Below are 25,888 nucleotides of genomic sequence, written 5' to 3'. Positions count from 1 at the left end.
CATTCAGGGCTCCATTCATTTGTTGGGCACTGCTTGGTACCAGCAGTGTTTCAGCCCACCCTCCCACCTGAGTCCCTCCGAATTGCACACTGATGGCACCACGGATAAGAAACAAAGACCAGTTCGATTTTATTACGACTCAGGGTGGGGGTCAGGCTGGCAGGAAGGCGATGGCTAGCAGAGGCCTTAAAATGGTCCTCTACTCCTGGTCCTTGGCATCACCATGCGTGATGACGTAGCAGATATTCTTGTAGTCTACGTTGCCCCCCACATCAGGAGGGAAGGCTGCCCACATGTTCTTAATCTGGGGAAAGATTGCAAGACTGGGTCTCCTAACGGTTCCTTAGGCTCCGCTACCCCATCCTCCCCTTCACCTGCCCCGCCCCCCACTCACTTCTTCCTGGGAGAAGCGGTCACACTGGGTGGTAAGTAGCTCCTCCAAGCTAGAGAGAGGTGACATGGAGGAAATGAGGTTAGGCCAAGTAAATTTTTTTTGCCCCCACCTCATTCTTGCTGAGGAGGCAAAACTATTTCCAGTTTTGCCTTGAAAACCCGGTCTGCCCTGGTTGGTGTGGCTCAGTGGATTGAGCACCGGCCTGTGGCCTGCGGACCAAAGGGTCAAGGGTGCGATTCCCAGTCAGGGCACATGCCTGGGTTGCAGGCCAGAGGGGGTGCTCCCGAGAGGCACCCACACACTGAACGGTTTCCCTTTCTTTCTCCCTCTCTTCCCCTCTGTCTAAAAATAAATAAAGTCTTAAAAATAACAGGGTCTTTCTAGATTTTTCCAGTGATTTTCCAAACACAAACAGAAAAGGCTTCCTGGTTTTTGCGCTTCTACCCATATATGCTGTGAAAATTTAATCCTAGTCCACAGTCCTCATTTCTCCATTATCCCTGGCAGTGCTTAACCCTTGGTAGGAATTTAGGGAGACTTTCTGTGTGTAAGCAGCTGGAAGGGATCACTTACAACTGCTTCTTGATAGTTCCCTTCCCCTCGGGGTCCAGGACTTTAAAGGCTCCAGTGATCACATCCTCAGGGTCAGCACCTGGGGTCAGAGGGCACATGAAGCTGGAGGATCCCTGAAAGGTCTGGGAAGGGGCAGCTGGGAGCTTGGACCCAGGACACTTCATTCACCTTTGAGCTTCTCCCCAAACATGGTCAGGAAGACAGTGAAGTTGATGGGACCGCTGGCTTCCTTCATCATGTCATCTAGCTCCTCATTCTTCACATTGAGGCGGCCTGGAGTGGGGTGGGGGAAGGATTGGCTGAAGGGAGGTCTTGGGTCCAGAGAGTAATGCTCCTCATACATTTAGATCATCACACCCATTTTTCATGTGGGTAGACTGAGGCCCAGAGTGGAGCCAGCAAGGTTGGCTCCCAAAGTTGTTGAATTCCCTAGACTCTACAGCCTTGGATATTTACAGGTGGGGGTCGGGGCAGGCATACCCATGGCTGCAAAGGTGTCCCGCAGGTCTTCCTTGTCAATAATGCCATCACGGTTCTGGTCAATTACTGTGAAGGCCTGTGGAGGTCAGGGGCAGGGAGGAGTTAGGTCTCCCATGGCCAGGCTTTAGCATCCTTACTCCAGGCAGATCAGATTCTGGCCCCCAGCCAGTTGTCCTCTTACATGCCAAGAAGGGAGGGAGCAAGGAATCCTAAACCCTTTTCTTCCCACTAAAACAGGTGCACATGCCGGGGCATGGGTATGGGGGGAAGGGAACTGGGAGGTGCCTTTGGTCAGCCTTCAGTCTCCCCTTTCCCTTCACTCACCTCCTTGAACTCCTGGATCTGAGTCTGGTCAAACATTGAGAAGACATTGGAGCTTCCGCCCTCTGCTGCCCTTCTCTTGGCCTTCTTGGGTGCCTGGGGGGAGCAAAGAGACTCATGGTCCGGATCCTACTATTCTCTGGAGGCAATGGATTAGATTTAGGGTTCTTTAAGTCCATTCTCGTGAAGCAACTTGGCTTTAGGCTTCCCTCTCTTTACAACTTCTTTGCTAAGGGTGTTTGCTTGGGTTGCACCCCCAAATTCCTCTCTGTAGCCCTTGAGTCCCACCCCTCCATCCTACCCAACAAGTGGAAGGTTCCTCCTCTCAGTGCCCTGAGCCTACCTCCTGTGAGTTCCAGACTTCCTATATGACCCCGATTCACTCACTCATTCTCGATGAAACTACCACCTCATTTATAAAACGGGAGTGGGAATCCTTGCCTGCTTGGTCCCAGAGGATTTTAGGAAGATGGAGTGCAGGAAGGCATGGAGCGTGCTTTGAGAGGGACTGGGCTCCTGTAAGTGGATCATCCTTGGTTGGGTCCTTTAGGCCAACATTCTATATGCTCCCTATTAGTGATACCCACAAAGAGAGGATTCATCTGTTTTCATCTTGATGGACTGGGAATCGGCTACCTTCTTTCAAAGGTTAAGGCTGCCCTGAGGTCTGAGGGATCGGGGAAGGGGCTGAGGGATTCTCACCATGTCTTCAGTCTCCTGGGGGAAAGGCTGGAAAGTAGTAGAGAGTCAGCCTGCAGCAGTCCCTTAGGGGTTATATAGCCCTGCCCTAGGGAGCCCTTAACATACCAAGGTAACCTTAGCCCTGTGGGTGCCCACCCCAGATACCAAAATAGCCTGGCTCAGGACCTTTCCTTTCTTGGAGGGCCTGCAGCAGCTGGAGTCCAGGAAGAGAGGGAGGAGGGAGTGAGTCTTGGGATGCACGTCTCACTAGGATCTGAGCAGGAAGGGATGTACTTTGTCTCAAAATGGGACTGAAATATTCGAGAGTTCAGAGAGGGCCCAAGCCAGGGCTCAGGGCTCAGAGAGAGATGAACTAGGCCCCTGTAACCCTGAGGGGGGTGGGAAACCCAGTAAATTTATTGAGCATCTATAGTGTGTTGGGTGCTGTGCTATGCCTTATGGGTGCACTCTGGCAAACCTTCCTCCCGTTTGGATTTCACAGTCACATGTGGGTATGTGTGGGGGTAGTGGCAGAGTTTAAAGGTGAGAGAGCCATCTGGGGAACCTGAAAGATGGAAAGATCAGGGAAGTCATCTTTATCACTTTCAAAGAGAGGGAGGATTTTGTGAGGAAAGACGCAGAGCATGGCGTCAGTAGGTATGAAGAGGCTACACAGCTTAGGGCAGAGAGCATACTCTGTCATCTTGGGCTTTGCAATTCAACTCCCTGCGCCTTAGTTTCCCCTTCTATAAAATGAGATGTAAGTCTCATCTTACAGCACTTGTTGATGTGAACACTATTTGGAAATAGTTTTGTGAAATAGAATCCTAATTATTACTTAGGCCCTGGCTTGGTAATCTTACAGTTCAGTCATGGAGACAGGATAAAGTGACATAAAAGTGGAGGGCACAGCAGCCCTGTCTGCAGCATGGGAATGACTTTATGAAGACCAACAGAACTGCGGCAGGTGAATGTGGAGGGGCAGGTGCGCTAAGCAGAGGGCATGGATGAGCAAAGGCCTGGAGCAGTGAAAGATGAGACATGTTCAGGTTGCCAGGTTTGTGATGGAGCTTGAGCAGAGGATTCAAGGGGCTCATAACTTCTTTAACACGGGAGAGCTTTTCATGCCAGGCTGAGAGCTGAGACCTTGGGAGGCTTGGACAGGTTTGAAACAGGAGAAGAACATGGTCTAGTGTGACAATCTATAACCATTTCTTTGGATACTGGTATGAAAGTTAGAACTCAGAGGAAAGGAGTCAGAGATACCAAGAAGGAAACTAGTCAGTCACCTCCTCTTGGTTGACTGAAATGGTCAGAGGCTTCTCTCTCCATTCTGGGCAAGAACCAGCTTGGCTGACTGTGCGACTCTGAGGTACTCTCTCCTACCCCTCTAGGCCTCAGTGCCCCAGTCCCCTCCATACAGTAGAGGTTAGGGGCAATAGTGGCTGAGGAAGCTCCAAGAGGCCCAAAGGTTGGCAATGACACCTCCTCTTGCTCTCTCTAGGACCCGATGTCCTGAGCAAGGTGCCTCCTCCCCTCCCTCTCCTCCAGCCTCATGCCAATGCCTCTAAGACATTTTCTTTTCTGGGCACTGGGGCCCAGCCACCTGTTGTCTCTAAGAAGAGCGAAGGAACCACCCTAAACTTAGTAGCTGCCCTTGGCCTCCTGAACTGGCCCCTCCCTGTCTCATTTGACAGCTGCTTCACCTTATAAGGTTACTATGGGGGTCCAGGCCCAGGGAAGAGCCCACTTATTACTGGGTTCTGGGAGAAGAGGAGAACTCCAAAGACAGAAATGGGAGAAGTGTTCAGAAAGCTTGGATCACCTGGAAATCGGGAAGTTGAGAAGGAGCTCAGGAGTGGTATATCTCAGACACTGAATGGGAGTTCACAGGATCTGAGTCTAAGGAGCTTCAGAGAACTTAGAAACTAAGGAGGAACTGGCGAGTTAGGCCTGACTGAAATTTCAAGATGGTGGACTCTTTATGGAAATTGGAATCCTCTAACTGTGGGGCTCAGGGTAATAGGAGCCAGACAGAGAAGGAGCTCAGAAAGTCAGGACTTTGTGTTTGTGGTCTAGGATTAGGCTGGGCGCTCATAAGATTGGGGTCCAGGTTCTTAGCAGAAAATGAGGAGCACAGAGAAGTGTGGCAATGAGGAGATAGGAGTTGATAGAAGGGTCTTGGGTCCTCGAAAGAGTAAGAACACAGATATGGGATTTCAAGGTTTTGGGAATTCATGGTTTGGGGTCTGGTATCCCCACTAAATGGGACACACTCAAAGGATGAGGTATGAGTAACTGGAGCCTGGAGTCTGGGGAGAAGCTCACATTGAGGCGTTTGGGGCTTGGAATTCCCGCAGGAAATGGCAGATTCAAAGAGATAGGTCATTTAGATCATGTGGGAGCTCTGGTTATAGTGGTCGGGGCTTGAAGTGTTAGGATTGGTTGAGGGGCTGGAAGGGAATCAGAGACAGTGGAGGTGGAGAGTCCCGGATCAGGGCATTTTCTCTACGTTAGAGCGCAGGGTCTTACATACCACAAGAGTGGGGGCGGGGATCGGTAGCTGGGTGGAGAATGGGGACCCAGAAAGGACTCAGGGAGGGCAGAACAGCACTCTTATTGGCTAAGGGCTTCACTACTGTTCCCGGCTCCCGTCTCTTCGCGATGTCCCCAGCTGTCACCCGCCTCTTGCGCTTGTCTCCGGTTGTCACAGATATCCCTGAGCTGGCACCGCCTGCTGGCAGCACTCTTTGGGTACTGCCATTGGCTGAGACAGTGAGTTATTTTACCCCTTTGTTGCTAAAGTGAGAGAATGCGCTTATTGGCTGATAAGGTAAATTAATCGCAAATTTAGCCCGTCCCTCAACCCCTCCCCAGCTGTCATTCCTTCTGACCTTCTTGGGAGAACTGAAGAATTTCCCATCTCTTCCCATTGACTGAGGATGCTGTCTGTCACCGCCTAAATAGACGTCACTGTTCCTTTTTTCATTGGCTGCTTTTTTACCGTTCCTATTAGCTAAGCCCCCATGTTCTTTCATAGTACCCGCCTCCTGCTGCGGTCATTCACTCTTCCACCATTGTTACTGGCTAGGAGGTTCAGCTTTCTGCTTTTCTATTAGTTATTTTCTTCATCCCGCCTCCTCCTGCCTTTACTCGCCCTCTCTTTGGTCTTTTACTTTTCTTCCATTTCCTCTTCCCACCTCAACCTCACCCACCCTTCCAACGATTGGCAGAAACCCAGTTCCCTCTCTCCTATTATTCGTCCAAGTCCTATAACGAGGCGGGAGCAAAAAGAAGCGCGATGGGACGGCCCGCGCGCAGGCGTGAAAAGCTGGCAGCTTAGCCGGTACCCGGGCGTGTGCGCAGGCGCGAGGTTGGCCGCTTGCGTGAAGCAGGAGGGAGGGGGCGGCGGCGACGAGCTCTAGGGGTGAGAAGGCGCGAGCGAGACCCGGGCGCCTAGGCGTCCCCGGATCCTTGCGCCGCTTCCGCGTGTCCAGTGACAACCTGTGCGCCGCCCCCGCCCGGGCCGCGCCCTTCACCTCCCCTACCTCGGCTGGTAGCGCGGAGCGGCCTGAGGGGCGGCGCCTTCTGTGGCCGTCCGGGCCGGGGTGGGGCGGGGGGATGTGAGGGGTGGCCGGCAGCCATGGAGACGGGCCCGGCGCCGCTTGTGGCCCCGCCGCGCCGTCATGGCGCCCCCCAGGCCCCCTCGCCGCCGCCCCGCGGCTCCCGGGCCGGGCCCGTCGTGGTGGTTGCCCCGGGGCCGCCAGTGACCACGGCCACCTCAGCCCCGGTCACCCTGGTGGCCCCCGGGGAGGCACGGCCTGCCTGGATACCCGGGCCGACCCAGACCTCGGCCCTGGTCTCGGCCCCCACGGTCACGGGCAGCACTGTGGTGGTGCTAACTTTGGAGGCCTCATCCGAAGCGCACGTCTCTCCCGGACCGGAGTCTCTGGAGCCCACGACAGTAATAAGAGAGGAGACGTCGATGGCTCTGGCCGTAGGGGCAGAGTCTCTTAAGACCGAGGAGACTAGAACCTCACCCACTTCTGGACCAGGTACCTCCACCAGGACCCCTTCCAGAATGGCTCCTGGAGCCCTGACCGCCAAACCCCCGCTTGCCCCCAAGCCGGGAACCCCAGTGGCCTCAGAAATGACTGCAGCAATTGCAGCAGTGACAGCAGGAGAGGTGACAAGTGAACATGGAGCTGCAGTAGCAACACCAGCATCAACAAGACAGGTTCCAGAGGACCCCTCAGGGTCTGGCACAGGCCCTTCAGGAACTAGTGAGGCTCTGGTAGCTGTTGTGACGGTGACTCCTGCTCCAGAGCCTACTGAAAACTCTCAGGACTTAGGCTCCACGTCCAGCCTAGGACCTGGCATTTCTGGGCCTCGAGGGCAGGCCCCGGACACTCTGAGCTGCTTGGACTCCGTAAGCCTCATGTCTGGGACCTTGGAGTCCTTGGTGGATGATGTGAGCTCTGTGGGTTCAGACTCGGAGATAAATGGGCTGGCCCTGCGGAAGACGGACAAGTATGGCTTCCTTGGGGGCAGCCAGTATTCGGGCAGCCTGTGAGTACCCAGTGGGCACCCAATGGGACTGTTTCAGGGAAGCAGAGGTTTGGGGAAGGAAAAAAGGAAGCATCTTGACCTGACTGGCAGCCCAGCCTCTGAGGATCCAGGGGTGATTAGTGGGTGTGGGTTACTTGAAGATTCCTTGATTCCTTGCATGCTCTAGAGTACCGTGAAGTTTCTGCACGCTGTTTTGTAGAGCAGGTGTCAGGAGTTCTGGGTTTGAGCCTAAGCCTTGCCTTTCGTTTAGTGTATGTCCTTGAGCTGATGTCTTCCTCATTTTTGTGCCTCAGTTTCCTCTTTGAAATGAAAAGTTGAGTGAGATGATATCTAAGGCTGTCCCAGCTTGATATGAAATTCCAGCTTTGGGCCAGATGTTCTAGAGGGTTGGCTGGGCAGGGATTCTGGTAGAGATCTTTGGTACCATAGTGGGAAGGAGTCTGGGGAGTGAAGCAGGCACTTCACTTTCCTAATAGCTCTAGGTCTGATGGGGTGGGGAGGGGGAGAAATTGGATTGAGGGAGGGGAGACCCTGAAGGCCAGACTCCTCTGTGAGACAGAAGGGCAGGCTTGTGTTTTGAGTGAGGGAAAGAGGGTGGGGAAGGCGTCTTCCCCATTTCCTCACCTCCCCAACCCAGCTTACTCTTTCCTAGTTCCCTCCAGGGGCCTGAGTCACTCCTGAGGTGGGGGTGTGATCACATTTGACTTCTTCCTTCTCTCTTTGTTTGATTCTGCCCATCATTCCTGTGCCCCAGTAAGCTGCTGGTCAGTTCAGCATCACCTGAGCACCCAGGTGACAGGCCCTGTTGCAAGATGTTAAGGCTAAAATAGTCATCTCAAGATGATCATCCTCTGGAGGTAGAAGCATACTTAAATACTTGGTTTCAGTGTGTGTTAGATTTAGCTTAAGAGATCATCACAGGATTTTGTAAGCACCTAGGGAAGGGATCTTTTGTCCAGTCGGGGAATGCGGCAGATGCTGATCTGAATCTTGAAGAATGAGTAGCATTTAGTTATGGCTGGGCCTGTTGGGGTTAGTGGGGGACCTGCCTGGTGTTGGGAGAAGCCCTATATTCTAGGCCATATTCTTGGCAGGATTTGTAATCCAAAAAAATAATCAGAAAACCTTTGAGCACCAACATTCATGGTCCTATGAGGGAAAGGAAACTGAAATATGACCCTGATGTTTTCCCTGAATGTGTTGTTCTACCCAGTTTACTGATGAAGAAGCAGTTGAGTGGATTGCCTCACTCATATAATACGGCTCTGTGGGACCAGTGGTTCTCTTCTCAATATCATGCTGCCCTAGGAACTTGGATTGAATTGGATTTAGTGAGCCCTGCTTGTGTGCCGGGTGCTGTGCTGGGTGCTATTTCTCTGCTTTGTAGTATTGTCCTTCTAAAATCCATCTTCCATGCTGGAAGAATCTACTGAGGTGAGGCTGACAGGGTTCCATATACCTTAAAAACTTTTAGGGGCTCCCCACTGGCCAAAGTATAAAGTCCAAGTGCTTTAGCCTACACATAGGCTTCTTATTATCTGGCTCTGCCAACCTCTCTGGTCTTTTCTCCCACTACTCCTCACCATGCACTTAGTGCTGTGGTCCTGTTGAACTGATTTATACTTAGGTCAGGGATGCCTTTTTCCTTCTTTTCCTGCCGAGTTCTACTCGGTCTTTCGTGGCTTGCCCCAGATGTACCCTCCAGGAAGCCTTCCCTGATACCCACTTTTTCTACTCTAAGTAGGTACTTCTGTGCATTTTTGTCATTGCATTTTAGACACCATATTGTAATTATTTTTCTTAGTAACTTGTAACCTTCTTGAGGGCAGGAAAGCTTTTTTACTCATACTGGCCTTTAGTAGAGTTTGGAAGTGACTTTAAGAGATTAATGAGAGAGTTTCTCTCTGTTTAAGGAGCTTCTAGGACAAAAGAAACTCACATTTAATGAGCCCTTACATTTAACTGTCCTTTATAAGTTTCTCAATAGTCTTCTCATAACTTTGTGATGTAGGTGGTGATATCCCTTTTTACAGATGAGGAAGAAACTCAGGTTATCACTTGTTGGGATACCCCAACTTCTAAGGGACATAACTAGGATTTGAGCTCAGGTCTGTCTGGAAACCCAAGCTCTTCCATTCTACTCACCTCCTGGTACTGGGTCCTACAAGTAACTGTTTCAAGACTGATGGGGCATCTTGAATGTGAAGCTCTGACAGAACAGTGGGCAAACAGTGTAAGGAAAGCTTTATTTGCCAAGGAATCTGGGATGATTTCAGGGAGGAAGAGGTGAAGGTAATTGCCAATGGCCCAAGGAATCTCGAGTCAGGTAGGAGAAAATTCATTTGCTTCTAAGGAGACAGAGGAGTATATATATTCTATATTTTATTTTATGGATAATAATTGGTAATACTGTGCCCCTGCTATATGTTATTTCATATAAACTCTGGTAGATACTGTTTTTTTTCCATCTTACAAATGAGGAAATTGGAGATTAGATTAAGTGACTTGCCTAAGGTGACACAATGAGTGAATAAATGGTAAAGCTAGAACTTGGATCCAGGTCTAATGCAAAGTATGGTTTTAAATTCCCCATATTCTCTCCCCAAACTTACAGACGTCAGAAGTGAGACTTAAACACACTTCTGTATACAGATCCAACGTCAGAACACAATGTCTGTGCAGAGATCTCTTCCAAAGGGGAAAAGTCTTCAGTTTGGTGAACTAGGGACTTGGATAGCCAAGTCTCCAGACATCCTGTAGTTTGGCAGCTCACAAAATACTTTTATGTCCAGTCTTTTATTTGAGTCTTGCGGGGAAGTAGTTTGCCTCTTTTCCCCTAGCAATCCAGGTTTTATACTACTGCTACTGACCCCTTCCATGCTCCCCCCATCCTGCAGAGAGAGCTCTATTCCAGTGGATGTGGCTCGACAGCGGGAGCTCAAATGGCTGGAGATGTTCAGTAACTGGGATAAGTGGCTGTCACGGCGTTTCCAGAAGGTTGGAGAAGGCTAAGTAGTGGGCAGGGCAATGGACAAGGGGGCGGGTAGGGTGGGCCCTTGTACTCTGGGGAAGCCCCCAGGAACATGATAGTATCTGCCCTCTGGACCTCATTGGGGAGATCTGGTATTTGGGCCAAGGGGAGGATTAGCTTTAAAGATAGAAGGCCAGGCCAGGTCTAGTGGTGTCAAGCCTATGGATGTGGGAGGGGTGTCCCAAGGAACTTGAGAACAGCTGGGGAAAACTTGGAGGCTGGGCCAGGTCCTGAAGCTGTCCCCCTGCCTGCCACTCTGCCTTAGGTGAAGCTGCGTTGCCGGAAGGGGATCCCCTCCTCCCTCAGAGCCAAGGCCTGGCAGTATCTGTCCAATAGCAAGGAACTCCTGGAGCAGAACCCCGGCAAGTTTGAGGTGCGTCCAGGGTGTGGGGACATGTGACACTGGGTGAAGGATATCATCAGCACCCCCAGATCCTGAGGTAATTTCTGCTGTCCCACTGTAGGAGCTGGAACGGGCTCCTGGGGACCCCAAGTGGCTGGATGTGATTGAGAAGGACCTACACCGTCAGTTCCCTTTCCATGAGATGTTTGCTGCTCGAGGGGGGCATGGGTAAGGTGCCTGGCCATGTGGGTCAGTTAGCAAACATTTATTGAAGGCTCCAGATGAATGTAGGACTGGGTTGAAAGCAGTTCATGCTCTCCAGGACTTCTAGAAGACTAATCTTTCATGGATTGAGTGTTAAGCCACATTGAAGGAGGTGTTCTGGGGAGAAAACTCTGATGGAGGGTGGAGGTACATGGTAGGGGATGGGAGAGGGAGGCACATCAAGGGCTCATGGGCTGGGTTTTGAAGGCCAGATGGGAACAGAGCAGGGGACAAGTTTTAACTGCCTGGGGGGTTATGTAAGTTGTGTTCGGGCAGCAGTGTCGCATAGAGCTGAGGCTCAAAAAGCAGTTTAGGGCCAAGGCACTTGAATTTTTGTTCTTTATCCCAGGCTTCCTCAAGATGTATACATACTGCCCCCCAGTAATATGCAAGATGATCTTAGGTGGTTCTCAGATGAATATTTTTATCAATAAGTTCATCCTTTCAGAAAGTTAATGAGCATGTGCTATCTGCTAAGCACTGTTCTAGTCACAGATGATAGCAGTGAACCAGAGACGAAAACTCCTGCCCTGATTGGGCTTATATTTTAGTGGGGCTAGACAATAAGATGAAGGACAGCACGTTTTATGTGAAATAAATGATGGTAAGTATTAAAAAGGAGTTTAAAGCAAGAAAGGGGAATAGAGAATGTGAATGGAGATTGGGGTTATAAATGACCAGATCTGACTTGTGTTTTAAAAGGATCATCCTGATTGCTGTGCTGAGTGTAACCTGTAAGGAAACAAGGGCAAAGTCAGAGAGACCAGTTGGGACACTCTCCGTGTTCCAGGAGGGAGGTTGATGGATGAGGATGGTAGCAGTGGAACTGTGGGGAGAAGTGGTTGGATTCCGGTTATATTTTGATGATAGAGCCAAAAGGATTTGCCAGTCGATTAGATGTGGAATGTAAAGAGAGGGGAGAAGTTATGGATGACTTTCAAGGTTTTTGGCCTGGGAAACTAGAAGAATGGAGTTATTATATACTGATATGATTGGGGAAAAGTAGGCTTGGGAAGTATATCAGGAGCTCAGTTTTAAAAATGTATAGTTTGAAATGTTTATTAGATGTCCAGATGGAGATGTCAAGTGGATTAGATGTACAATATATACAACTAGATTTGGGGGGAGAGGTTTAAACTGGAAATTGAAGAGCTGTCAGCCTCTCAATGGGACTAAATCTCACTCTTGGAACTAGATGAAGTTGGCAAGGCAGCAAGTGTATATAAGAAAAGAAGCACAGAGATTGAGCCCTGTAGCTCCAACATTTCAAGAACAGTAATTACTGAGAATGAACTAGTAAAGGGGACTAGTAAGAGAAGCTGGAGAGTTAGAAGGAAAACCAGGAGTGTGTGATTCCTGTTAGCCAGGGGTGTCAAGCTCATTTTCACCAGGGGCCACATCAGCCTGGTAGTTGCCTTCAAAGGGTTAAATGTAATTTCAACTCCTTAATTGTTAAGGAGTAGTTCCATTTATACAGTCCTAAAATTATTTTAGCCCTTTGAAGGCAACCACCAGGCTGATGTGGCCCCTGGTGAAAATGAGTTTCACCCTGCTGTAAGCAAAGTGAAGAGGGGTTTCAGGACCAGCTGTATGGAATTTTGCTGATGGGCCAAGTAAAGTTAAGTTGCAAATGGACCTCTGTGCACTGTGGACTTAGCACCATGGAGGTCTTTGGTGACTTTGATAAAAGCAGTTGTGGGGAAGACGGGGTTAAAGCCTGACTGGGCAAAGGGAGGAAAGAAATTGCAGACAGTGAGTTTATATTCTAGAGGCGTTTCGCTGAATAGGTAAAGAAAGAAACCATACAATATTTGGTGGGGAAAGGGGTCAAGAGACTTGCTTTAAGCTAAAGGAAATAATGAACGTTACTATGCCAGTAGGAATGATATAGTAGAAGGAGAAAAACTGATGATGCAGGAGAGATGGAAAGGTTGCTGAAGGGGGCCTGTGTAGGCAAGAGGAGATGAGATTCAGTCCCAAGTGGAAAGGCTGTGCTTGGCCAGGATCATAGACAGTTCACACATAGCACAAAAGATGATGGCAGGGCACAGAAGCAGACAGGTATTAGGTGAAACAAGCAGTATGTCAAACCTACCATTTCATGGGTGCTATTGCAAAGTGGAGAATAATAGGTAGGGATGATATGTAGATAAAGCACAAGTGAAGATCACACTTAAGTGATGGAGTTCTGGGAAACATTACTTTTTTCTGGTTAAGTGATGAAGGTCTGAAATGTGAAATGGCTGTGGAGGTGGAGAGAAGGAGCAGAATGAATGAAATTTAGGTTATAGTGTTGGTGGGACTTGGTGATTAGCCGTGAGGAATGAAGGAAGGTTTTCTGTTCTTTGATGTGGGGCTGTGTGGATGGAATTCCAAGACATAGCAATGGGGTACCCTCAAGGAAAACGAGCAGGTCTAGGGCAGAGATTTTATTCTTTCGGATGCAGAGACAAGAGAAGGGTCTGAGGTACAGCCGGCTTCCCAAGCCTTCACTAAGAACCAGGACCCATTGGACATGCTGGGGTGGGGGGGCATCAATGAAATCTGAGAGACAGATTAGGCAGGCCCTGCCCTGGAGAGCCCCTCCTCTGGGGTGTTAAAAGCACTCAGACGATGCTGGAGGAAGACTAAAACTGTGAATATTGAAAGCTTCCTCAAGAAGATGACCTTGAAGAAGGTTTATGGGATGCTGACAGATGGAGGGAAAGCAAGTACAGACTGCTAGGGAATGTTAGGTAGCATGTGGGGTGTGCAGGCAAGGGTGGAAATCTGCAGCCTGGAGTGCTTTGACTGTGGTCTGAGTCTTTGGTTTGAGTTCAGTAGGCAGGGCTAGGAAGGGAGATGGAGGTGTGTGGTAGTGAAGCTCTGAGGTTAATCTAGAATTAGATTTAGGGGAGGGCTTGGCTGGGGCTGGTGGCGCGGCAAGTTTAGTTTGCGTCAGAGAGCTCCCAACTCTTGTGATTGCCCTCATGGTCTTTCCCAATACCCACAGGCAACAGGACCTGTATCGAATCCTTAAGGCCTACACTATCTACCGGCCTGACGAGGGCTACTGCCAGGCCCAGGCCCCAGTGGCTGCAGTGCTGCTCATGCACATGCCTGCTGAGGTCAGCATACTCTGGTCCAGGTTGGGGAGGAGATGGGAGGATCTTTCTGCTTTGTTTCTCAGGCCCCATCCCTTCCTTTTTGTTCTTATCCTTCTCAGCAAGCCTTTTGGTGCCTGGTGCAGATCTGCGACAAGTACCTCCCTGGTTACTACAGTGCAGGGCTGGTGAGTGTCTGGAGGCTTGGTATAATAGGGCTGTGACTTTTCCCCAAGGCTGCATGGAGGTCCTTGTCCTGCCCCATCCTCTTCCCTTTTGTCCTTCTGCTCTGGGCCTCTCCTACTGAGGCGAGGATCCCCTGCTTGATCTAGTTCTACATCAAGGGGCCGCAGCAGGCCTTTTCTCATGGCTCGCCTCACTTCTAGGAGGCCATTCAGCTGGATGGAGAAATCTTCTTTGCACTGTTGCGCCGGGCCTCCCCACTGGCACACCGGCACCTACGGCGGCAGCGCATTGACCCCGTTCTCTACATGACAGAATGGTTTATGTGCATCTTTGCCCGCACCCTGCCCTGGGCTTCTGTGCTGCGTGTCTGGGATATGTTCTTCTGTGAAGGTATATCTGTAGCCATTCAGGCCATGAGAGGGTTGGGATTTTCATGGTGCCTGCCAGGTGGTGGTCTGCTGATAGAAGGCCTGCTTGTTGGGTCTAGGGGCTGGAAATGGACCTGGTCTTGGCTCTGCCACCAATCCAGAGCCTGTTCTCCCTCCCAGGAACCTGAGACCCATGGCAGCTCATTTCCCTTCTTGGGGCCTAAGTTTTCTCATCTGTAAGATTGTCAGTAGACAGGGATGGGAGTTGGATGGGAGTTCTGTTCCTCCTAAATGGGACAGGCAGAGATCCTAGGCATGATCACCTGTGCTGCCTTTTCTCTGATAATGCAGGTGTAAAGATCATTTTCCGGGTGGCCCTGGTGTTGCTGCGCCACACACTGGGCTCAGTGGAGAAGCTGCGCTCCTGCCAGGGCATGTATGAAACCATGGAGCAACTGCGCAACCTGCCCCAGCAGTGCATGCAGGAGGACTTCCTGGTGCATGAGGTAGGCCCTGGCCTCCACACTTACTTCCAGCCACCCTCACCTCATCTGCATTCTAGTACCCATTTCTTCTCCATCTAGGTGACTAACCTCCCAGTGACAGAAGCACTGATTGAACGAGAAAACACAACCCAGCTCAAGAAGTGGCGGGAAACCCGGGGAGAGCTACAATATCGTCCTTCACGGAGACTACACGGCTCCCGAGCCATCCATGAGGAGCGCCGGTGGCAGCAGCCACCTCTTGGCCCCTCCTCTAGCCTCCTTAGCCTCACTGGCCTCAAGAGCCGAGGCTCTCTGGCTGCTGGAGTGGCCCCATCTCCACCCCCACCTCCCCACAAGGTCAGTGCTGGGCCTGTCCCAGGGCCTGTGGTCACCGCTGAGGGACTGCATCCATCCCTTCCTTCGCCTACTGGTAACAGCACCCCACTGGGTCCTGGCAAGGAGACCCGGAGGCAGGAGAAGGAACGGCAGAAACAGGAAAAGGAACGTGAGAAGGAGCGACAGAAACAGGAGAAAGAGAGGGAGAAGCGGGAGAAGGAGCGGCAGAAGTGGGAAAAAGAGCAGGAGAAGGAACGGCAGAAGCAGGAGAAGAAAGCCCAAGGCAGGAAGCTTTCACTGCGTCGAAAGGCAGATGGGCCCCCACCCCCCCAGGATGGTGGGGATAGGTCCTCAGCCTCTGAGGCCCGGCAGGATGCTTATTTCTGACCTTTGCCCTGGGGCTGGACTTTATGCCCCACCCCTTTGTCCCTCAGCCAAGAGCAGGCCTTTGAGCAGGCTGTCCCTCTTTCTGAGGAAAGTGGCTTGATTCCTGTCTCCTTGCCAACTGCAATCCTTACACCGCCAGGACAGTCAGAGTGCATGGGGCAGCTGCATTTCCCTTAGGCAGCTGTTGAACAAGTCTCGAGTTAGGCCTAGCTGGGGTCTGTCACTCCTGCCCCAGTTCCCTTTGAAGTCCCTTCCCAGGTGCTGTCCTGATTGGCCTTTTGTCACCACAAGGTGACTCTTGGCAATGAGAGTTAGCAGTTTTCAGATTCTTATACTCTGGTTGCTCCCATTACCCATGAAGTGGAGCTGGTGGGGTTTTGTTTTGTTTTGTTTTTTCTTTTTTTCTGTTCAGTACTGCCTGCCTCCCCCAGAAGTCAAGCAAGCCAGGGCCCTCCTTGCTTGACTTCTGGACATCTCTGTTGTAATTATGTACAAAGGACCTGGCTGGCCCAGAGTAGGGCTGTTAACTCTATCTTCCGTCCTTTGGGTCTCCTTCCACAATGTTCTTGCACTCTTAGTTTATTTAAGGGGACATGCACTGGAACAGGAAATGTCCCCCATTTCCTTGCTCACCACCCTCCTGCTCTCATTCACCCACTTTCCTCTATTCTGAGGCCCCCCCTGCTTTGCCTCACATCAGGACTTTCACTTTTCACCTTATTCCCTTCCAAGACTCCAGCCCCTATCTGGGAAAAGAGTCTGTTTTGAGTTCCAGGGGGTGGAACCCAATGTTTACATTCTCTTCTGTATCTGCCCCCACCCTGTGCAGCGCTTTGAGAAACCAGAAAAGAACCTGCTATTGTACCTAGGACTGTCTCCTGCCTTGTTATTTGATGAGGGGGGTTGGGATAAGGACGAGAGAGGGAGGGAGCGAGCCATGAGTGTGCCAGATCTATTGAAGCACTGGGCTGGTTTTGACAGGTAAGGTACCTCTTGGCTTTTGGTCCACCTCTCAGTTCATCAACAAACAGTGGTTGAGCTCCTGCTCCACCCTTGCTTGGGATCTACTTCCTGCATTATCACTGGCTCTCTGAAACCCTCTACGTATCACATACAGCATCTGGATGATCTCCTTCCCACAGCACTTGTGGAAATGAGGGGGACTGGGGTGGCTAGAAAGCCACAGTCCAGGGGCAGGGATGGCATGAGCTGGGCTCTTGGCCAGCTGCCTGGCATAGCTGCTGGTACTGGGCCTCGGTGTGTGTGTGGGGGGCCGGGGGGGGGGCTTGGGGGGGGCAGGGGGTGGTGCAGCCAGCTGCTTCCAGAGTCCACAGCTAAACTTTCAGCTCCTGGCTTTCTGCTGCCAGCTTATAGCCCTGCTGCCTTGGGGGTCAGGGTGCTAAAGGAATAGGTTTTTGGGGCTCCAGGGCATGGCTCCACCTGGCAGTTCTCCAAAAGGATGAAGCCCAAGGGTGTGTGGTCTGCCTGCTCCTGGTAGGAGAGGAGGTTCCCCCAGCGGATGAATCAGCAGCTCTGGTAGCTGGTAATTAGGACCCAGCCCTTTTCTTTAGCAAGATGCCCTCCTGGTTTGGAGCTGGTGTTCTGTACCCACAAAAGAAACGGCACAGACTTCAGTACAGTTTCATGGTAGTACAATCTAGAAGAAACACTGAAGGCAGGAGAGGGGTGGTCCATCTTATTACCCTGGGTACCCCCATGCTGCCCTCCTATGGTTTCAGTAGGCTCTTCCTGGCTACAGCTTAGCCTAGTGGGTATCAGAATTGGAGTGTCCTAGAGAGCTGGAAGTGTCCGCACAACTCTGAGACCCACTCCTCCCACTTTCCTACTCCAGCATAGCCTCTTGGGTCAGAATACAGAACCTGGGCAGGGGCCACTGGGGCTAAGAGGGGCTTTATTCTGTGGCTGTGGTTGGAGAGAGAAGCTCTTGTGCCTTTTTCCAGGCCTATCTGAGATCGGGGCACAAGGGACTCTGGGCACAGGTGCCACTGCAACCTCCCCCTTTAATGGCCTTTTCCACCTCAGAAATCAGGAACTCGCCCAGGGTACAGGCGAAGGGTAAATGACTACCCCTAGGTCCTAAAGGGAGCTCTGTTCCTAAGTGCCCCATAGTGGTCAGGATCCTCCAGGCGGGCCATCGGAACTGGACCTGCCTTCTGAGAGGGGGGTGAGACTGTACCTTGGGCTAGGAGAGGGCAGACAACTGAACGCTGAGTGGGAAAATAGGATTTCCAATAAGCTGGAGGGGCGTAAAGCCTCTGGCCAACCTTGGGGAAAGGTGCCGCAACCTTGGAAAGGGCAACTAGGACAGAAGCCCACTGGCCCTGCTCGGATTTTGCTCTCCACCATGATCCTGGGCGCCCCTTAAAAGTAGAGTGCGCTCCAATTCTCCCCAGAGCCTCTATTGTGAGAGGGAACCAAAACCACTTCGGGCCATCTCGCTTATCCGATGAGGGTCTAAATGTTTACACATCCCCTCTACTCACTCTCGCTCACGTCACTTCTGGGAAGGGACCTCGGTGCTTCCCCCGCTCATCCCACACTCCCGCCCGCTCCTTCAGTAAGACGGTGTTTCTCCCGCTCATTCCACACCCCCGCCCGCTCTTTCAGTAAGTCGTCTCACAGGAGTGAAGTCACTTCCGGCTTTCCCCAGCACTTTCCGCAGCTCTCTTCCGGTGATGGCGGCCTTGTGCCCCGGATGTAACCCTGGCGAAAGCAGCTCCTTTTTCCTTTCGCAGCCTTTCCTGGGTTCTTTCCTAGGTGAGCGTGCGCCAGTGGGACTGCTCAAATCCCTGTGGCTCTGTCTCCTCTCTAATTTGTACACATAGTCCGAGACAGTTGGGGGTCACCCGCGGAGTTGGAAGTACGGGGCAGGGCGGCAAGGGAGTGAAGTCCTGGGTCCGCTGGTGCCTCACAGGGTCCGAGGGAGCTGTGGGTGGAGGAGCAGGCGTCAGCCCGCGGATCGAGTCGTGCCCAGGACTTCGGCGGCTGGTTATTAGGGGAAGCTTGTCTCCTTTCGTCAAGGGTGGGGGTGCCTATGAGAGCTCCTCCAGGCGTCCACTTATCAGACGCTGCTCCAGCAACCCTTTTGGTTGTCAAAACAGGTCCCGGGGGCCTCTTGGCTGCCAACTCCCCTTTCGGTCCCTGATTCTGTGTTCCTTCCCCTCACAAACTGGATCTAGTACGTACTTGGGAAAATGTTTGTTGAGCAGGGGGCCCTCTCGCGGTGAGTATCCTCCTCGCCTAGTTCCCTTAATCTGCAACCTTTTCCTCAGCTCAGTTTGGGGAAGACCTTTCTGTCCAGTCATGCCAAAGAGGAAAGTGACCTTTCAAGGCGTGGGAAACGAGGATGATGAGGACGAAATCAATGTCCCTAAGAAGAAGGTGAGGAGGCCAGACTCCTACATTCTAGGGAAGAGTGAGGGGGAGAAAAAAGGATCTAGTTCCTGTTTTCTTCTAGTAGCCAGAAGAGGGAAAAAGCTTTGAGAACGAAAGAAAGAGTCAAAAGGGCTAGTTTTCCATGTTCTCTTCAGAAATTGAGTTGGAGGATTTTCAGTTTGAGTCCAGATCTTAGAGCATTTTGAGGAATAGTGTGGGTGCTAAGAAAAAATTAATACTTTACCATTCACCTGTTTTACCTGAGCCAATAGTCAATTAATAAAGACAGATTAACGGGGAAATCGGATTTTAATACATGCACATGGGACATTCGCATTAAGTATAAAAATTCCAGGGACTGTCAGGCAACATTAAGTATATGTGACATTTTGGACAAAGGAGTAAAAATGGCGAATGGGGTCTTAGATTTCAGAAGTGACAATCAGCAATTTACAGTTGAGGAAGAGAAGAACACACATGGCAGGCAAATTCTTGCTAGGCAACTCAAGACACAGTGGGTCACAGGGAATATTTACCTTAAAGGCTCTTGTGTAACGCCCCATTGTTCACCATACTTAATTCAAATTAGACTGAGGTGAACAGGCTAAGATTTCCTTCCCATAGTGGGTTTTTCTTTCTGAATCTCTTGGACAGGAAAGGAGGGGAGGTCAGAGGTTCTTTTTGAGTCTCCTCTCACTTATTATTTTTTTTATTATTTATTTATTTACTTTTAGAGAAAGGGGAAGAGAGGGAGAAAAACATCAGTGTGTGAAAGGTACATCGATCGGTTGCCTCTCACAAGCCCCCAACTAGGGACCTGGCCTGCAACCCAGGCATGTGCTCTGACTGGGAATCAAACTGGCGACCTTTCACAGGCTGGCACTCAATCCACTGAGCCACACCAGCTTAAAATTAATATTCCAAAAAGGCAGCTTTAGGGTGGCAAAACTTTGGTTCCCTTCAATAACCAGTAACCTGCATCTGTGGACTGTCCGGCTCCTGCTCACAGCTGGTGGATCCTGTGGCTGGGGCAGGGGGTCCTGGAAGCCGCTTCAAAGGCAAACATTCTTTGGACAGCGATGAGGAGGATGATGATGAGGGGTCCAGCAAATATGACATCTTGGCCTCAGAGGATGTGGAAGGTGAGCTATACCTAAGAATTGACTCTTGGGGGAACAAATAGGCTTCTGGGACTGTAGGCAAAGGAGGCTCCTGTCTCTTTTGCATGCCTAGCATGGATGCCTGTGTCTTTGGTGCAGGTCAGGAAGCAGCTACACTTCCCAGTGAAGGAGGTGTGCGTATCACACCCTTCAACCTACAGGAAGAGATGGAAGAAGGCCACTTTGATGCAGATGGCAACTACTTCCTGAACCGGGATGCCCAGATCCGAGACAGCTGGCTGGACAACATTGACTGGGTGTGGCTCAGGGGCTAGCATGGCTGGAGCCTGGAGGCAGCAAGTGCTTGGGCCCTGCCAATAGTTTGTGGGAAATAACCCCTGTATTTTCACATTACAGGTGAAGATCAGGGAGCGGCCACCTGATCAGCACTCACGGTCAGACTCAGAGGAGGAGGACAGCCTGGGCCAGACACCAATGAGTGCCCAAGCCCTCCTTGAGGGCCTTCTGGAGCTCCTGTTGCCGAGAGAGACAGTGGCTGGGGCACTGAGGCGTCTGGGAGCCAGAGGAGGGGGCAAAGGGGGCAGCAAGGGAACTGGACGGCCAAGTTCCCCCCAGCGCTTGGACCGGCTCTCTGGGTTGGCTGACCAAATGGTGGCTCGGGGCAACCTTGGCGTTTATCAGGAGACAAGAGAACGGTTGGCCATGCAGCTGAAGGGGTTGGGGTGCCGGACCCAGGGACCCCCTGACCCCATATCCCAACCTTCTCTGGACATGTTTGCTGAGGAAGTGGCAGAGGGAGAGCTGGAGACCCCAACCCCTGTCCAGAGAGGAGGTGAGATTTGAGGGCAGAGGGGGGGTGTTGTGGCAGGAGCAGGACACTTGAGGCCCAAATGGCTTCCCTGTTATTTTAGAAGCAGAGTCTCCAGGAGACGGTCTAGAGGATGTGATGTGGGAATATAAGTGGGAGAACACAGGGGATGCTGAGCTATACGGGCCCTTCACCAGCACCCAGATGCAGGTAAGCCCTTTTCTGCCTCTTTTCTTTCTGCCCAGCCCTTACCCCATCAGTCCTGCTCCAGTTCTACCTTCTCTTCCTGCAGACCTGGGTGAATGAAGGCTACTTCCCTGACGGTGTTTACTGCCGGAAGCTGGATCCCCCTGGTGGACAGTTCTACAACTCCAAACGCATTGACTTTGACCTTTACACCTGAGTCTTCTGAGAGCCAATTTGGTGTCCCTTCTTTTCTGGACTCTTTGGAGGGAGCCCCAGCTGTCTCAGGCAGTGAGTTTATTGGGGGCCACTTTTCAGTCATTTTTCCTTTCCTAATAAAAGCCTTTAGTTGTGTATTAGGTCCTTGGCTGTGCTGATGGCCAGAAGCTAGGGACCTCTTCAACCCCTTTGGATTTGCCTTTGTCCTTGAGTGTTTCCTCATGAAGTTCCTCTTCAGGAGTTTCTGGTCCCTTGAACCATCTCGTCTTTGTTTACCACTCCTAGGGGCAGAGCCAGGGCTGTCAGGTGGCTTGTGACCTCCTAACCTAGACTCTGCTCACCATCTAAAAATCCCTTCACTCACACATCATTCTCTAGTATTGGGGGTTCCTGTTTTGCTGTTCTTAGGTCTTTGGCATTTAGGACCTCAGGGTCTCTGTCTTTGTAGCCAGTACAGCATAGAGCCCCTGAAGTGGAGACTTAAGGCCTTGAAGGCTGGGATATCTGTTGGGTGTGAGCAAGAAGCCTGGTATTTACTGGCTCCCCACTGTCTCAAGCTCTTTAAGTGAAATGAAGACTCAGCACTGGCACTTGGAGGACCCGTCAAGGCCATCTGGGGCAACTGTCCAATGAGCAGGCACTAAGGGGTATTGCCTCACTGGAGGTTACTCAGTGAATCAGAGGGCTGGCCCAGATGGGCTCTTTTTTCAGACTTTCTTGGTACCAGGTCTTTTCTGCCTAGTGTTTGAGGTTCTAAAGTTCAAGTTTCCTGGGCTCCCACAGTGTGCCTAGCATAGGGCTAGTGCCTTGAGGGAACTGAGATAACTGGGTTGGTCCCTTCCCAGGGGGTGTGAGTGGTGAGGAGGGAGGCAGACAGGCATGATTGGATAGCCTGGACCTGACACTACCATCACCCCATCCCACTAGTGCTGCCCTCGGCCTCTCCTCACCTGGGCACCAAGTTAGGTTGATTCCTCTACTTTTCCACATTGGCTGTCCATTGGAATTTCATGGGGAGCTATAAAATTATTGCTTAGAGAATCTGAATGATTGGTCTGGGTAGTGGCCTGGAGGTTGGAGGCTTTTAAAAAACTCCCAGGTGTTTCCAATGTGGAAAATGTTGGCCAGCTGGAGAACCATTGGGCCTGACTCCCATGAGTAAGGTTATCCCTGGGGAGGGGCCAGATCCTAGATCCCGCTGTGGTGGTGTAGCTGATCAAGAGTGTGGCCAGGGCTCTGGCGGAGTTCGTCAGTTAAAGGAGAGCTGAGCACCAGAGCCGAGGGACACCTAGGAGCCCCAGGGTGTGAGGAGCCAGGCCAGGAACTAGGGAAGATGGGTGAGGTGGGGTGGGATTACCTGATGTTCTGGTGACGTCTCCAACTTATACAATAGACTCATTCTAGTGCTAAGCCAGACCTGGTTTTCATTTACTACCCGACGCCTTTGGTTGCAAGATGGTTCACTTCATGTACCTATATGTTATTGATTAAAAGTTGCATCCTGAGTTCAGAAGTGTTCAAAAGTAAAAAGCAGGTATCTTAAGACCAATGAAATAGAGTGTTCACCTTTATATTCCCCAGTGACTAAATCATGGGAGGTGCTCAGTGTTTGGTGAATGAGTGGAAGCCAAGGACAGCTACCCCGGAGGTCCCACCTGTCCAGAGCCGACCTCCTTCCCCTCAAAGCCTTTTCCTGTGTTCACCTCCCTGTGACACTGTGGGCAGAATAATTGCCGCCCAGAGATATTCACATCTTCAACCTCAGAACCCATGAGTATGTGACCTTACAAGGCAAAGGGGGCTTTTACAGAAATGAATGATGCTCAGGTGGGCCCAGTGAAATCATGGTCCTGTGGGGGGGAGAGGGAGTCAGCAGGGGCGAAGGGAGAGGTGGGTGGAGATGTTACACTGCTGCTGGCTCTGAGGACGGAAGGGTCATGTGTAGGAGCTGGAAAAGGCAAGAAAAAAGGATTCTGTCTGGTCTCCACAAAGAAATGCAGCTCTGTTGATAGGACTTTAGCCCAGCGAAAATCATTTTGGACTTCTGAGGGCTACATCTCTAAGATAATAAAACATGCTGTTTTTTAGCCATCGAGTTTGTGGTAGTTTCTTACAGCCCCAATCGGAAACTGCCCACACCCCCAACCTCTGTGCGCCTCTCCCCCTCGAGAGTACTGCCACGTGCTCCCTGTGGCCACGACTCTCTCGAGCCCCTATCAATACAAAACTCCCTTGCTTTTTAAAAAAACTATATATGTGTGTATAAATTTTTAAATAAGCATTTTATAAATAGTTTTGTAGATTTACCAGAAAGTTACAAAAGTGGTATAGAGAGTACTCAGTTTCCCCCTTTGGGTGGCACACTTGCTACAACTAATGAATCAATGTTATTATTTTTAACAAAATTACTGAGAGATCCACCCATTTAAAGTGGTTTTTAGTCTATTCAGTGTTGTGCAATCATTGCTACAGTCTAATTTTAGTACATTTTTGCCTACGCTAAGGGCAGCCCCACCCATTACAGTTCCCATCACTCCTCATTGCCCCCACTTACCCTCCAGTCTCTGGCAACCACTAATTTTCTTCCTCTTCCTGTAGATTTGCCTATTCTGGACATTTCATACACATGGAGTCATACAATATGTGGCCTTTGTGTTTTATGTGTCTGCTTCTTGCACTTAGCATGTTTTCAAGATTATAACAGTATTTTTTTTATTGCTGGATAATATTCCATTGTATGGCTGTATGGTAATTACTATTAACGAAATCTCATACTTTATTTGGATTTTAATTCTCTTTTTTCCCCTAATGTCCATTATCTGTTTCAGAGTCTCTTCTACGATGTACCACATTCCATTTGGTTGTCATGCCTCTTAAGCTTCCTGTGGTCTGACAGTTCCTCGGACTTGTTTCCACTGATCTTGAGAGTTTTGAGGAGTACTGGTTAGGTATTTTGTAATATATTCATAACATTTGGGCTTGTCTGGTGTTTTCCTCATGATTAGATCTGGGTTATGGCTTTTGGAGAGGAAGATTCTGGAGATGGAAGTTCTTTATCTTTTACTGAAATCCTTTAATGCTTCCACAGTGCCCTCAGGATAAAGTTCACAGGCCTGAAGCTTACTGAGAGGTGGTGCATGGCCTGGCTGGAGCCAGGTGCTCCAGTTCCATGTCTGCCTTTGTTTCCCTTCTCCCTTCTCTTCTCCCCCCTACTCCAGGCTCCCGCCTGCTTCCTGAACAGGGCAGATCATTTCATTTCTCCAGGCTGAGCTAGTGATGCACTTCTCTTTTGTATCTGGGAAAAACCAATTAACAGCAGTTTTGACTTAGCACTAGGGCTCCCTTTCTTAAAGGCTTCCTAACTCCCACTCCCCACTTCCTGTGCAGCTCGTTATTGCTTCTGCTGTTTTCAGCAGCGCAGATGCCTGACACAACACCAGAGCAATTTCTCCTGGTCTGTCTCCACGGGTTAGCCTGAGACAGGATTGGTGGTGATGAATGAATAGGGAATGAGCCAATTCTTTCCTGTTCTGTGTGGCAGGGGGACAAACTCCCTTTTGAGCCAGGTTGAAGAGTGGGGGCCTGTGGGGCTGTTGGTCTTTGTTGCCCCAAAAGGGATGAGGTGTGACCTGGGTGAGTGGTGTGTAGGTGTCTAGACCTGAGAGTCTCTTAAGTGGGTAGGGCAGAGGAGTCAGGGCCACTCTAACCCCTGGGAGTGCCACTGCACTGGTTACAGGAGGTGTTCCAGGTCAAAACTGCAGATGTCATCACTGCATCCAGGATACCAGAGCCTCTGAAATGCAGCTTCTTGCCTTTGGCAGGCCATTTTCCAGGAGAATAGCAGGAGTGGGGGTAGGCAACTCTGAGTATTTCTAGTTGAGAGTCAGGGTATCACACTGCCCTGCGCATCTGGTGGGTCCCTGGGGGAGACAAGCACTGTGCAGGAGCTCCAAAGGGGCTAAATTAACGAAGGGTCAGGCTCCACAAAGCCTGAGGAGTTTGAGGAAGTCTTAATGCTTTTGACACATCCGCTACGCCTTCCAGACCCATGCTGCTGGCTTGATGCCTCCTTGCACCGTCACTGAGCTCCAGCCTCCCGGGCAGTGGGGAGGCCTGGGACAGTAGCTTGTCTTCCAACCTGCTCCCAGCTAGGACCTAGCTGGGGGCCCGGAGATACTCAGCTCTTCCCGATGCTGGGACCCGATAGGAATTTCTCTCTCACTTCCTCCAGGAAAGTTTCTTGACCCCCAGATTTGAGTAAGACCTCCTGTTCTGTGGTCCCTTAAGTCCTTGTGCTTTTCCCTCTGTAAATATTTCTGATGGCTGCAATAGGTTCTATGAGAGCTGGAAACATGAGGAGTCTGTGTATCCCCAGTACTGAGTGTCATGCCTAGTACATAGTAGATGCTCAGTACATATTTGTTGAAAAGGGTTTAGAAGGGTGGTCTGACATGCAGATCAAGTCTGCTTAGAGCTCCTCAGTCTCGGCAGGTAAATAATGACTCAAGGGAGGAAACGAAGAACTGGGGTGCAAAAGGACCATGACGAGTTCCGAATTGGGACACAGGGTCTCAACAAGACTCCTCCTGTTCAAACGCCATCAGCTCTCCTGCCTCTGTTTTGTGTAAGGTGTTTCCTTTCCCTGGAACACTCACTCTAG

At 50.8% G+C, this 25,888-nt stretch overlaps 3 protein-coding genes across 6 annotated transcripts; 2 read left to right on the top strand and 1 right to left on the bottom strand.

Annotated features, from left to right (window-relative positions):
- Positions 1-105: 105 nt before the first annotated feature.
- On the bottom strand, positions 106-5,397 carry MYL11 (myosin light chain 11). Of its 2 annotated transcripts, none has more exons than XM_037065443.1 (7): positions 5,344-5,397; positions 1,772-1,864; positions 1,448-1,523; positions 1,136-1,240; positions 968-1,046; positions 395-443; positions 106-304 (listed from the first exon to the last, which is right to left on the bottom strand). In XM_037065443.1, exons 1-7 carry the CDS (start codon positions 5,380-5,382, stop codon positions 200-202), a joined length of 546 nt encoding a protein of 181 aa, XP_036921338.1. In that variant the 5' UTR covers positions 5,383-5,397; the 3' UTR covers positions 106-199. The 2 variants fall into 2 exon arrangements, with proteins under 2 accessions (XP_036921338.1, XP_036921340.1); XM_037065445.1 differs by lacking the exon at positions 5,344-5,397 and adding an exon at positions 2,471-2,574.
- Positions 5,398-5,784: 387 nt separating this feature from the next.
- Positions 5,785-16,370, top strand: TBC1D10B (TBC1 domain family member 10B). The gene is made up of 9 exons (XM_037065439.1): positions 5,785-7,018; positions 9,916-10,015; positions 10,315-10,422; positions 10,514-10,620; positions 13,649-13,763; positions 13,862-13,927; positions 14,126-14,315; positions 14,645-14,799; positions 14,878-16,370. The coding sequence occupies exons 1-9, from the start codon at positions 6,093-6,095 to the stop codon at positions 15,499-15,501; spliced, it is 2,391 nt and encodes a 796-aa protein (XP_036921334.1). The 5' UTR covers positions 5,785-6,092; the 3' UTR covers positions 15,502-16,370.
- A 1,798-nt stretch (positions 16,371-18,168) lies between these two features.
- On the top strand, positions 18,169-23,467 carry CD2BP2 (CD2 cytoplasmic tail binding protein 2). Of its 3 annotated transcripts, none has more exons than XM_037065436.1 (7): positions 18,171-18,279; positions 18,795-18,903; positions 19,907-20,039; positions 20,157-20,314; positions 20,415-20,850; positions 20,930-21,036; positions 21,119-23,467. In XM_037065436.1, exons 2-7 carry the CDS (start codon positions 18,826-18,828, stop codon positions 21,227-21,229), a joined length of 1,023 nt encoding a protein of 340 aa, XP_036921331.1. In that variant the 5' UTR covers positions 18,171-18,279; positions 18,795-18,825; the 3' UTR covers positions 21,230-23,467. The 3 variants fall into 3 exon arrangements, with proteins under 3 accessions (XP_036921333.1, XP_036921331.1, XP_036921332.1); XM_037065437.1 differs by lacking the exon at positions 18,171-18,279 and adding an exon at positions 18,298-18,700; XM_037065438.1 differs by lacking the exon at positions 20,930-21,036 and having other exon boundaries at positions 18,169-18,279; positions 21,072-23,467.
- The last annotated feature ends 2,421 nt before the right edge of the window (positions 23,468-25,888 follow it).

This window comes from Sturnira hondurensis, unplaced genomic scaffold, assembly GCF_014824575.4.
Source record: "Sturnira hondurensis isolate 20B ecotype Veracruz unplaced genomic scaffold, ASM1482457v3 Scaffold0015739, whole genome shotgun sequence".
NCBI classification, from domain to species: domain Eukaryota; kingdom Metazoa; phylum Chordata; class Mammalia; order Chiroptera; family Phyllostomidae; genus Sturnira; species Sturnira hondurensis.
The sequence above is the reverse complement of the archived record's forward strand: the minus strand, read 5'-3'. Positions and strand labels throughout refer to the sequence as shown.